Here is a 13,856-nt window from a genome sequence, read left to right as displayed (position 1 = left end):
AGTAACTGAGACTACACGTGTGTACCAACATGCCCATCTAATTTTTGTATTTTTGGTAGAGACAGGGTTTCGCCATGTTGCCCAGACTGGTCTGGAACTCCTGGGCTCAAGCGATCCTCCCACCTTGGCCTCCCAAAGTGCTGGGATTACAGACATGAGCCACCATGTCCAACCCTACTTTCTTTAAAAAATGTGTTTTTTTACAAAATATATGGCAAGTATATGTATTTACTGTGCTTTGTGGTAATTTTCTCAATGACAAAACATTTCCAATTTTGTTAACATCCGTGGTAAAATGATCTAATTTCAAAAATTTGTTCTAGAGCCAAGATCCTTATAACCTCTATAAATGTGTGTGAATAGTTAGTTGGCAGTTCCTACAAAGAAATGTCATTTTTATTCATGTATTTTGGGTTGTTTAAACATTTCTGTAAGATTTAAAATACTTTTCTTCTTATGGCTAGAATTCTCAGCATCTACTCCCATGCCTGCCTTTTTAAAATCTATTGGCCAGTTTAAGGGTATTCACAGTAATACAACTTAAAAACAAAGTGTCCATAAGTCATTGTTTCCAACAGACAGCATAACACAGTAGAAATTGCCCTGACCAAGGAATTAGAAGACTGGAATTCAAGTCCCAACTCTGCCACTAACTTTGCAGGACGACCTTAGGCAAGTCACGTCACTTCTCTCATTTGTCAAATAATGCGAATGATTCCATTCTAAGTTATTTTCCACCTCTAAAATTGCTTTCATTTACTATTATTATTTTTTAAATAATGAAAACACTTTCTGGGAATTGTCTTAAGCACCAAATGGGTAGAGAAGAATTTTTTTTTTTTTTTTTTTGAGACACAGTCTCGCTCTGTTGCCCAGGCTGGAGTGCAGTGGCACAATCTCGGCTCACTGCACCTTCCGTCTCCTGGGTTCAAGCGATTCTCTTGCCTCAGCCTCCTGGGTAGCTGGGATTACAGGCATGCACCACCATGCCTGGCTAATTTTTGTATTTTTAGTAGAGATGGGGTTTCACCACGTTGGTCGGGCTGGTCTTGAACTCCTGACCTCGTGATCCAGCTGCCTCGGCCTCCCAAAATGCTGGGATTACAGGCGTGAGCCACCGCGCCTGGCTGGGTAGAGAAGAATTTACTGCTGATTAAGGTTGTGTTTTTCAACCTGCAATCCAGAGACCCTCAGAATAAAGATTACTTGAGGTTCCTATGAAAAATGCAGATTCCTGTCCTCCCCCTGGCTGAATCAGAATCTCATAAGGTGAGGCTCAGGTTTCTGCATTTTTCACAAGCTCTGTAATGGTTACAATGCACCCTAATGTTTGAGAACTAGTGGCCTAAAGAGAATGCAATCTAATAAGAGGGCAAGGCTAGTGCATAGCTTAAATTGCTCCAGCCTTTGGTAATCCCTTCTAAACACAGTGCCACCCATGTGGAGGAGACTGCAAGGAAGCTGTTATTCAAAGCAGAACAGTCAGCCTTGTGCTTGAGTCCTGCTTTATGCTTGCATGTTTCATAACAAAACACAAAGGCAAGTCTTCATATCATGATTTAGTCTTGATATCCAAGTCACTGACTACTGTACTTATGATAACAGCTTGAAGAGGACTGCAACTCTCCCCTCACTAATGGTGGCAGAGTTGGCTTGTGACACCTGGCTCAGGGAAGAAAAATGAGTAAATTCCTACCTCTTTACTCTTGATTCCTCTTCCACCCCAATACTGTTAACAAATCATCCTGTGTGATTCAAATAATCTGGCAGATGGAATACAGAAAATCTAAGTCACATTGTTCTTATCACTCTATGGCCAGATATTATACTAATCCAATTTTAAAAATCCTTTTCTGTGCAATAGAAATAACCAAAGCCCATTCTGTCTCCTTTCCTTTCTAATGCTGTTGATAGGAACAAAATATCAAGTAAGGATACATGCTAGAGATGTTAAATTCATGCAAGTAAAGTAAATTACAAAGAGAAGTGGTAATTTTGTTTATAGAATTTCACAATAAAATCCCTGTCACCATGAAAATCTTTTTATAATTTTAACAGGAAACTTAAAAGACATTTTGTTGCAAGACTATCTTAACAATTATAAGAATAATGCCATTATCTGTGCTCAATATAGATAAACGTAACAGTAACTTTAAAAGGCCAAGTATACTCATAAGTGAGGATGAAATTTCTTTTTCAACAACCAATATGCCAATATCCAACTTCTAGGTTTTATTCAATTCTAATGTCATGAGTTTCTCCTACCCCAATCAAAACTCCTGCCAAATGTCCACAAAATTGACACCAAAATCAAAAAACACAAAGAGAGGGACAGGGAGAGGGAAAAGAGAAATAGTGAGGAAGGAAGGAAGCTGACAAGAGCTACCATGCAAAATGACCAGAAGAACTGGAGTTCAGTGGCACAGATTAGCAGGAGCAGAGGAATGCTGAAAAAGATGGTGCTGCATAGAGTCTAACTTGGAGATGCCTGTATGATGCTGGATGACCAAGTACTAAGGTCACAAGTGTGTTCATGGACCCATAAGAACCAGGATCTTGACCCAAACTTGTAAGATTTTCTAAAAAGAAAATACTTCATCTAAATTGAAGTAATTCCTAAGTCAAACACCAGAAGAGTTCCTTATTTGATGTAAGTTGTGCCTAAAACTTTGGCTGATACAAAGAAACCCGTCCACTAAGGCACCCTGAGGCAATCTGACAATGTGTTGGAGAGAACTTTGTTGTCAGTACCACATCATTATGAGAGTACAGAGAACGGATCACCCGCAGGGGACTGGCTTCTTTCGGCAAGCAGTCAACAAGTTCACTGCACTGTTTGTCAAATCCCAACAAGCGAATCCCATAGCCATGTGGGGAAGAAATCATTCGCCCATCGGGGCTGAAGCAAAGTTCTTTGATGTAACCCCTGCCTACATTGGCTTCTTCAATGTAATGAGTCAGTCGTAGAGAACAGCGAGGTGAGACAGGTCGCACTGGAGCTCCTTCTTGGAATTCATAGACACAAGTACACTAGGGGGAGAGAAGGGAGACAAACCAAGGTTACAGAACCCAAATAGTGCTACAGATATTCCTTATTTTTAAAAAGCTCAACAGATTGCCAAAGCCACAGAATTGTTACAAGAAATCACTCAGAATAATGCTATCCCCCTCCCAACTAACAAAACTTGTAGGCCCCATCCTTTCTTATCTTCATAAGCTGAGGTTATTCTGTGTTATGATGCTTTAAAGCCTTTTGTTCCCTGAGGCTGCCTGTGACTTCTGTAGTAATACATTCTCTTTTCTAAGGGCAACAACAATGTCGATATTTTAAAAATTCCTGGAGTACATCCAAGCCCTAGAGTATCTTACCTCTTCCCCTACACAATTCAAAGGCTCTTCTCTTCTCTCCTTTCAGTTGTGGCCTCTAGGACCAGTGAGATCCTTGGAAGACTCTTGCTTTCCAGAGTGATGAGAATCATAAAGTCATTTAACACCTTTCCCCCTAGTCATCAGTATAGTCCCTTCCTTTCCCAGAGTTTCCCCTGGTTTTTAAAAAAAGAAAATTATGATACTCAATTGGCTTAGTAAAATCTCACATTTAGCCAGCTTAGCTGAAACATTTCAGACCTATGCTTATTATACAAGGGTTTTTTTTTTTTTTTTTGGGGGGGGGGGGGTGAGATGAAAGAGGCAGGATTTAAGAAGCTGGGCAAAATCTGAGCTGATGCTGGCCTTTAAAGTACCTCCCACCTTGCTCAACCCCGGCAGGAGAGGAATAAGAAGAGTTTGGAAGGGATAATGATACCGTATTAAGCAAGAGAGGACAGAAACAGGAGAGTCGAGAAGCAGGATCTCTAGCAGTATGCCCTTGAGGGCAGAGACTGCAGTCAGTGATTGGCCTAAGGTCTGCACACATGGCAATGGCAATTTGTCCAGTGAGCCCTGTTGAAGGTGGAGTGCTGCTGCCTGTACCTCCTCATCATCACTGTTGCTTGAGCACCGAAGAAGAGTGGCCCAGCCTTTTGGGTGCAGCTGTAAGGATGTGATGCAGTTTCCGTGGTCACTCTCACCAAGAACTTCAGGGGTTACGACTTCAAGACTATTTCGTGGTGAAACTCCTGAGATATAAGAAAATGAGGATGTGGGATTTGTATTATAAAAAAACTAAGGCAGTTCATCAATGCTTTTTATTTCTGGCAGCCACCTCCCATGCCATCATTCCTTAGTCTGCGCCTTATGCTACCATATGTTAAAGAGCATGGTACTCCCCAATGTATGGTGTGTGTGTGAGTTTTGGAGGGGTGAAGGTGTGAGGAAAGGGTATAAATAGAATGAAAGAATCCCAAGTTCCCACAGCAGTAATCATCACTGACCTAAGGCTAAGGCATAGAAGCTGACTAGGGGTTCTTTTATTTGGATCTTACATCTCAGAAAGCTCTTTATTTAAGTAAGAACCAAAGTTATGTGACACGAAAGGACTCTAGAAAGGTAAAAGGTAACAATTCTCCTCTCATTGGACCTGGTGCTTTCTGGTCCAGAGAAGGAAATACTTGGATGCCATGAGGATTGCCTTTAAGCAAATAAAAAGATCAGGACTTATGCCCCCGCAACAACAACACTATAAACAAAAAATAAAATGTTGGAGGTGAGGAAGGACACCTCACATAAAGGCATGTCAAAACAAGGGATGGGAGACATTGCCAATCATACATCTTCCTGGTGACTCTACTATGCCTCATCATTTCCTTCTACCTAACTCCCAATGAAAATGACTGCTGGAGTAAGGCACTGTTACTAATGGGAGTATGTTATATCCTTCAGGTGCGTGAAAAACCACTTTCATAGACACTGTAAGGAAGCAACTTAGAAATTCAATAGCAAGAGAAATACTTCAACACTGTGGAAGGAGTTACTTTGAAGGTAATGAGCTCCCTCTGTAAGATCCTTTGTGAATTGCTTGTCAAGTAGATATGTTACCTTCTTTTTAAAGATTCCCTTTAGATTACTACATGATTAACAGAAACCTGTGAAGCTCTAAATTACACTGCTCTAACAAAACTATACTGAAATAACTATTTCACATGTGATTGAACTTTAACAATTTTAGAGAAAAATAAACTCTTATTTTAAGAATTAATTTGGAAAACCTATAACAAAACCAGACAAGAAATGGCATTCTAAGTAGGTGGTTTGCTAACTGTGCTCCTCTGGAGTTCCTCAGGAGCTGGCAAAAGTGGGGAACCACGTGTGAGCTGAGGTGGAGATGGGGTGGGGAAGGCTGGAGGGTCAAGAGCCTCCCTAATTTTTCTTGAACCAGAGCTACTTTGATTGTATTTGTGCTACATCTCTAAGAATCCACAGCAGATTTCATGTCAAAAATAGAGTTCTAATGCTGAAATGCATTTGAAAGCCTCTGCTCTATACAGCTATATCTGCCAAAGGATGGTGTTAACATACTCTGACATCTGAAGATCCAGGATTTCCAACGTTTAGAGCAACTTCACCTATAAGCCCCACCTTCTCCCATGTTTTCCCTCTCTTTTCACCCTCTCATTTTCCTCTTCTTCCCAGCCTCCTCATATATCATCTCTTCCCTCATTCTCAACTCTCTGTGGCGTAGAACTGCTGTGTATTTGTGTTTGTGTGTTTACCACTGGTCAATAACAAGCAAGCATGTTTAACTATTCTTCTTAAGTTTCTTTTTCTTGTGGATGGTGTAGTCAATCAATAAAGATTTTTCTCAATGATTATTAGAAACCTTGACTTGTTTCCCATAGCACAAGTAGAAGGAGAACAGGAAGAATCTGCAAAAGATGTTTGTGTTACAAATCAAAGAAAACATGTTATACTTCTGGGCATAAATCTTTAAATTTAAGAGGAGGAGCCTAGAGTTCAATATCCAGAGGCAAGTGGATAGGCCATAGGTTAGGTTAGAAAGAGCTGTTAAACCATTCTACTCACATAAGTAGCCATGCAAGATAACCAGCATCTACCAGGCAAAGCCACCCAGTGAAAACACAAATTGGAAGTCTAAGATTTAGTCTCTGCCCAAAATTACAAGGTAGAGAAATGTCTATCTCCAAAAGTGACCCAAAATGACAAAAAAAAGCCATATCTGGTTCTTAATACTCAGTTCACAAAGAGAAGAATAAACAATAAATGGTATAAGAGCTTAGATGTCAGTTAGTATGAAGAGGAACAGTATGTGGAATTTGTATAGGTAGAAACCATTTCAACTTGGGGGGGCTGTGGTGGAAGGTATAGGGCAGAGCAGCTAGTTCTGCCAGAATGGCTAGGAAAAAACTGGGAAATACAGAGTGGAGCCAGATGGTAGCTCACTTTATCCTACAAACCCTTGGAAGGTGTCAGGCATTGCACAGACAAGGAAATGGCAGAGCAAAAAGTCTGAGGGTAACCAGGTGACTTTCACAATTACCTGAAAATTCATGCCTTATATTTATACAGAGCTTTCACATGCATAATCTCATTTAATTTTCACAACAATCTTGATTGAAATCTATATTTCTGAACTACTTCCTCTCCAAACTAGACCAAACTAAATCCAGCTAATAAAACCAAAGCTCAAGTTCCATTAAGATTTAACTCAAGATATTCAACCCCAGAGACTCTCAGTTAGTTTTTTGAAGATGAAGACTGAGGGATGAATCACCTCATCTCCATTGCTTTTATTTTTATGGATTAAAACCATAAAACTGGTTTTAATCAATAATCATATTGGCATAATCTGTTGTTACAAGATTATAAAATCCAACTTTTAACCTACCTTCTCTTTGAGAGGCTCGTGACATGTGTTTCTCAGAAGAATTAGAATCACTATGATGACAAGGTGAGCCAGAAACTCTAGGACCAGATGAACTTGATGAAGTGGTCAAATCTTAAAAATATGAAAAATTCTGACAATAAACCTAGCATAACTCTGGTAGTGGCTCTTAACTTTTTAATCATCTACTCAAACCATAGTTTTAAAACTTTTAAAAAATGCTCATGTATCATTGGCCTGTAAGACTGAGGAAGGCAAGACAGCTCTTTGAAGTGTTCTAAGATCTAGTCCCTTTCTGAATCTTTTATATCAAAGACTTGACTATGTGAAATAAAAATGAAAAACCAAATAATCATAGGAGCGTCTTTGGATCCTCATCATTTCTGTACTAAAGTGGAACCCAAAAATGCAATGAAAATGAAAACTAAGCTCTTAAGCCTATTGTTTTATGTTAAAATAGGGTCCAAACAACAGGCCTATTACCAGAAACATGAAGAGATTCTTCTTTAAAGTATACCAAAAACTTCCATTATCATTCTTGAAATTATGTGAATAGTCTTTTTTTTTTTTTTTGAGACAAGGATCTTGCTATGTTGCCCAGGCTGGACTCCTAATTCCTGGGTTCAAGTGATCCTCCTGCCTCAGCCTCAGCCTCCTGAGTAGCTGGGCCTACAGGCATGCACCACTGTGCCAGGTTTATGTGAATACTGTGAAATGTGAATACTGTGAAATGTGACACAAAGTTTACATTGAAAAAAAATGAGTATCAGGTAGTAGAGTCTGATACAGTACTCCAAATAGCAATGTCTATTTCATCACCACATTTTGCTAGTGGTCCCAAAGCTATGTTAAGAATTCTTACTAGTCTAATTTCCTATAATGTTATTTAGTATCAGAATTACCGTTAGAAAACTGAAAACCTTGTTGGTTTTTGAGATGAAATAGGCAAACTAGACATTCAAAATCACTATTTCTCACTAAGCTAGAGTGGCTTACCATGTTTAACTTAAAAGGCAAATTTGAATCTCAAAGGATTATACTCGTGTATTAATGAAATCCCTTGTTTGCAAGTAAGTTGGTAAAACTTAAATTTCTACTTTTAGCAATTATACCAGGCACTGCAGTACAATGATGTCTGTACTTTCCCAAAGAAATCTTCAGAAGTGGTCCTGTGCACATGGAGAAAGATTCCAACCTTTTTTTTTTTTGGACACAGGGTCTTTCTCTGTTGCCCAGGCTGGAGGGCAGTGGGGCGTAATCATGGCTCACTGCTACCTCAACCTGCCAGGCTCAAGTGATCCTCCTGCCCCAGCTTCCTGAGTAGATGGGACTACAGATGCATGCTAGCATATCTGGCTAATTTTTGTATTTTTCGTAGAGACAGGGTTTCACCATGTTGCCCAGGCTGGTCACAAACTCCTGGGCTCAAGCGATCCGCCCACCTCAGTCTCCCAAAGTGCTAGGATTACAAGCGTGAGCCACTGTGCCTGGCTAAATTTTTAAGTTATTTGTAGAGATGAGGTCTCCCTATGTTGCCCAGGCTACCCTTGAACTCCTGGGCTCAAGTGATCCTCCCACCTTGGCCTCCCAAAGTGATGGGATTACAGATGTGAGTCCCCACACCTGACCCCAACCATTCAAAGCTGCCTTTTAATAGCAATTTATTAGCATTCTATGTTCCAAATGCTTAAGTCTTTTTTCCCCCTGGATTTTTGTTTATAATGTAAATGATGGGTATGTCCCCATACCAGTCCCTTCTTTCCCAAAGGTAGATGAAATATAGTCTTTTTTAAATCACATAATGTTGATAAAATACAATATGTAAGTTTTTCTGAACCCTAAATTCACTTAAGTCTTAACAAAATCAGCAATGGGAGAAAGAGTTTTAGCAAGAGAGTGTTTAGAGAGTAATGAGATAAGATGGCACCAGCTTCCTGTGTCTGGACATCTATAAGTCTAGGACACAGATATACTTAAAACTAAAACTCTGTATTGACCATAACTTAATAAAAGCTCTGCTTGATTCCAGAAGGACTTAAGACCTTGTGCCATCACTAATTTTTGAGATAGTGATGATTCAAAATTACTGATGAAAAGATCCTGTGGCTAGCATAAAGCTAAAAGAAAATACTTCAGGGTCAGCAATTATTCCTCCTAGTCCATTTGTGATTCAGAGGTACATATGAATGATATGTCAGAGATACATACAAATCATTGTACTTGCTTAGATAAAAACCCATCACTGAGCTTTCTAAAGAATGCCTTTTAATTGTCTTCCCTTTTCCTGCTATCATTCTTGGAAAAGAAACATATATCATCTCTATGTTTGAGATTCTTGAGAAGAATCTTTTTGATCAAAAAAGAAAAGCTTACCTGAACTTGAAGTAGTTCTTCTTGCTCTTAAAATGGGATAGCTGCCTACTTCTAAAGACTTAGTTAAGTCAAGATCATGCAAAATTAAGAGATATCCAGAGGACGTTGAAATCAACATTTTGGAACAATCTGGTGTTAACCTCATTCGCATGAGAAAACGTGTGTGAAAGAATTTCTTATGTGGACACCCATCTTCTGTATACCTACAGGAGAAACCAAGCCAACAAAATCTAGAGTTATCATAAACATAACGGTTCCGTAATAATCATATTTTTTGCCCTTCAAAATAAAATGTAGGGAGGATGAGGAGAGCTTGGTCAATGGGCTCAAAATTCCAATTAGGAGGAATAAGTTCTAGGGTATTATATTGCACAGTACGGTGATGATGGTTAATAGTAAGATACAGTATATTATAAAATAGCTAGAAGAGTGACTGTTACATGTTCTTACCACAAAGGAATGATAAGTGCATGCTAATACTGATTTGCTCATTATACAATATATGTATCAAGACATCAAATTGTACCCTACAAATATGTACAGTTACAATGTGTCAATTAAAAAATATTTGAGGCCAGGCATGGTGGCTCATGCCTGTAACCCCAGCACTTTGGGAGACCAAGGCAGGAGGATTGCTTGAGCCTAGGAGTTCAAGACCATCCTGGGCAAGATGGTGACCCCATCTCTACAAAAATTTAAAAAATTAAAATAAATTAGCTGAGTGTGGTGGTGTGCACTCATAGTTCCAATACTCAGTAGGCTGAGGTGGGAGGATCATGCGAGCCTTGGAGTTTGAGGCTGCAGTGAGCTATGATCACACGACTGCACTCCAGCCTGGGTGGCAGACAGATAGACTCTGTCTCTATTAAAAAAAAAAAAAAAAAATTGAAACTTCAAAAATGAGATGTCTTTCCAATAAATTTTATTTTATGTTAATTATTATTATTTAAAATAGTACATGTTGTTTTAATCGATTGTGGACTAATAATATTGTAATGATCATTAAATCCAGAAGAAATGTAACACTAATAGCCCTGTGGTCACAGAAAACAATTTTTAAAATTAATGTCAGTTTACATGCATATTTTCGATGCCAATAAGAATGATCAGTAGGCTGGGGGTGGTGGCTCACGCCTGTAATCCCAACACTTTGGGAGGCTGAGGCGGGAGGACAGATGGAGCCCAGGAGTTGAAGACCAACCTGGGCAACATAGCAAGACCCTGTCTCTACAAAAAATAAAAAGCTGGAGACTGAGGTGCGAGGATGGTTTGAGCCTGGGATGTGGAGGGTGCAGTGAGCTATGAATGCGCCACTGCACACCAGCCTGAGCATATAACAGGATATAATTCTATGAGAAAATATAATGAAAATGAGTACCAGAAGAAAAAGTTGTAAAACTTCCAGCTGTTAAAAAAAAATAGAATTTACAGTCAATGTATATTGAGATTTACATGCTTAACAATCTTTTTGCTCATCATTCCTTCGTTCATCTCCAACATTCCTTTTTTGATCCTTTCTTTCTGAAGTATATCCCTCAGAATTTTTTTTTTTTTTTGAGATGGAGTTTTGCCCTTGTCACCCAGGCTGGAGTGCAATGGTACTGTCTCAGCTCGCTGCAACCTCTGCCTCCCGGGTTCAAGCGATTCTCCTGCCTCAGCCTCCCAAGTAGCTGGGATTACAGGCACGTGCCACCACACCCATGCCTGGGATTACAGGCATGAACCACCGTACCTGGCCAGAATTTTTTAAAGTTAGACTTTGTTGAGGTAAATTCTCTCACTTTTTATTGTTCTGAAAATCTTTTTTTTTTTTTTTTTTTGAGACGGAGTTTCACTCTTGTTGCCCAGGCTAGAGTGCAATGGCACGATCTTGGCTCACTGCGAAAAGCGATTCTCCTGCCTCAGCCTTTAAAAAAAATAAAATTTTTCAATGGTGTACATGATGTTTGAAATATGTATATATTGTGGAATGGCTAAATCAAGCTAATTTATATATATATATATATATATATAAAATACCTCACATACTTAACATTTATGATGATAACATTTAAAATCTACTTTTAACAAATTTCAATTATATATAATAACAACAGTAAAATGTCATTAACAGTGGTCATCATGTTGTACAATATAAATCTCCCAAGTAGCTGAGATTACAGGCACCTGCCACCACATCCAGCTAATTTTTCACATTTTTAGTAGAGACAGGGTTTCACCATGTTGGCCAGGCTGGTCTCAAAATCCTGACCTCTGGTGATCCACCGCCTTGGCCTACCAAAATGCTGGGATTATAGGCGTGAGCCAGCATGCCTGGCCTGTTCTGCAAATCTTTATTTCACTCTCTTTTAAGAGACTGGGTCTCCCTCTGTTGCCCAGGCTGGGGTGCAGTGGCATAATCATAGCTCACTATAACCTCAAATTCTCAGACTCAAGGGATCTTCCCACTTCAGCCTTCCAAGTAGCTGGAACTACAGGTGTGCACCACCACTCCTGGCTAGTTTTTAAATTTTCTGTAGAGATGGGGTCTTGCTGTGTTGCCCAGGCTAGTCTTGAACTCCTGGTTTCAAGTGATCCTCCCACTTCAGCCTCTCAAAGTGCTGAGATTATAAGTATGAGCCACTATGCCCAGCTCAACTCATCTTATTGAAAAAAGGTTTAGCTGAGCATATAATTTTAGGTCATTGTTTCTTTCTGAATATTTAGGATAATTTTCCACAGAATTCTATCTTCCATTGTTACTATTTGTGAGTCCGTTATTAGTCTGACTGTTACTTTGCGTAATTTATCTTTTTTCCCCCCTCTGGTTAATCTCTCTGTCTTTAGAGTACTGCAATTTCACTGGTATATGTAAATTTGGATCTCTTTTTATTTATCTTTATTGGGATTCGTTTGACTTTCCAAGTCTTAAGATTCATATTATTCATATATTCTGAAAGTTTCTCAGTCATTATTCCAATATTGCCTCTCACTGATTTTCTCTATTCTTTTAGAGCTCCAAATATATGTATGAAACATTCATGTTTGACTCTCCTTTTCTTATAACTTGCTTCTTTATATTTTCTATCTCTTCATTTCATTTCAATAATTTTCAATATCTTTTTCATATATATATATATATATATATATATATATATATTTTTTTTTTTTTTTTTTTTTTTTTTTTTGAGACAGACCTTTCTGTCGCCCTGGCTCACTGCAACCTCCGCCTCCCAGGTTCAAGAGATTCTCCTGCCTCAGCTTCCCAAGTAAGTGGGATTACAAGCGCCTGCCACCATGCCCAGCTAATTTTTGTATTTTTAGTAAAGATGGGTTTTACCATGTTGGCCAGGCTGGTCTCAAACTCCTGATCTCAAGTGATCTACCCTCCTCAGCCTCCCAAAGTGCTGGGATTACAGGCGTGAGCCACTGTGCCCAGGCAGTTTATGCCCTTTATTTTAAAATGTGCTTATTGGCTAGGTGCAGTGGCTCATGCCTGTAATCCCAGCACTTTGGGAGGCCGAGGTGGGAGGATCACTTGAGCCAGAAGTTAGAGACCAGCATGGGCAACATAATGAGACACTGTCTCTACGAAAAAATGTAAAAGTAGCCAGGCAGAGTGTCACACTGCTGGTCCCAGGTACTTGAGAGGCTGAGGTAGGAGGATGGCTTGAGCCCAGGAGGACAAGGTGGTAGTTGGCTTGAGCCCAGGAGGACAAGGTGGTAGTAAACTATGATTGTGCCACTATATTCCACCCTGTCACCCAAGCTGGAGTGCAATGGCACAATCTCAGTTCACTGCAGCCTCCTCCTCCCAGGTTCAAGCAATTCTCCTGCCTTAGCCTCCCAAGTAGCTGGGATTACAGGTGTGTGGCATCACACCTGGCTAATCTTTGTATTTTCAGTACAGACAACGTTTCACCATGTTGGCCAGGCTGGTCTTGAACTCCTGATCTCAAACGATCCACCCGCCTTGGCCTCCCAAAGTGCTGGGATTGCAGGCGTGAGCTACCGCGCCAGGCCTAAAAAAATAAATTTTTTTAATGGTGTACATGATATTTGAGATATGTATATATTGTGGAATGGCTAAATCAAGCTAATTAATATATATATATATATATAACCTCACATACTTAGCATTTATGATGATAACACTTAAAATCTACTTTTAACAAATTTCAATTATATATAATAACAGTAAATTGTCATTAACAGTGGTCATCATGTTGTACATTATAAATCTCTTGAACTTTTATTCCTCCTAACTGAAATGTTGTATTTTTTGACCAAAGTTTCCCCCCACTGTACTCCACCCACCTATCCCCAGTCCCTGGTAACCACCATTCTACTATCTGCTTCTATGAGTTTTTGACTTTTTTTTAATTATTATTTTAATTTTTATTTTTATTTACTTTTTTTTTGAGACGGAGTCTCGCTCTGTCGCCCAGGCTGGAGTGCAGTGGCGCAATCTCGGCTCACTGCAAGCTCCGCCTCCCGGGTTCACGCCATTCTCCTGCCTCAGCCTCTCCGAGTAGCTGGGACTACAGGCGCCCGCCACCACGCCCGGCTAATTTTTTGTATTTTTAGTAGAGACGGGGTTTCACCATGGTCTCGATCTCCTGACCTCGTGATCCGCCCGCCTCGGCCTCCCAAAGTGCTGGGATTACAAGCGTGAGCCATCACGCCCAGCCAAGTTTTTGACTTTTTTAGATTCTACATGTAA

At 39.7% G+C, this 13,856-nt stretch overlaps 1 protein-coding gene across 2 annotated transcripts in view; it reads right to left on the bottom strand.

Moving 5' to 3' along the window:
• Positions 1–390: 390 nt before the first annotated feature.
• DCAF10 (DDB1 and CUL4 associated factor 10) overlaps positions 391–13,856 on the bottom strand; it is a 67,497-nt gene continuing 54,031 nt past the window's right edge. The window contains exons 4-7 of one of the 2 annotated variants that reach the window (XM_032164196.2): positions 9,155–9,357; positions 6,785–6,895; positions 3,973–4,118; positions 391–3,030 (exon numbers count right to left, since the gene is read on the bottom strand). In XM_032164196.2, the coding sequence (XP_032020087.1) occupies positions 2,662–3,030; positions 3,973–4,118; positions 6,785–6,895; positions 9,155–9,357 (829 nt within the window). In that variant the 3' untranslated portion in view covers positions 391–2,661. The remainder of the gene's footprint in view (positions 3,031–3,972; positions 4,119–6,784; positions 6,896–9,154; positions 9,358–13,856) is intronic. The other variant, XM_032164197.2, reaches the window with a different exon arrangement.

Source organism: Hylobates moloch, unplaced genomic scaffold (genome assembly GCF_009828535.3).
Source record: "Hylobates moloch isolate HMO894 unplaced genomic scaffold, HMol_V3 SCAFFOLD_10, whole genome shotgun sequence".
Lineage (NCBI taxonomy): Eukaryota > Metazoa > Chordata > Mammalia > Primates > Hylobatidae > Hylobates > Hylobates moloch.
The sequence above is the reverse complement of the archived record's forward strand: the minus strand, read 5'-3'. Positions and strand labels throughout refer to the sequence as shown.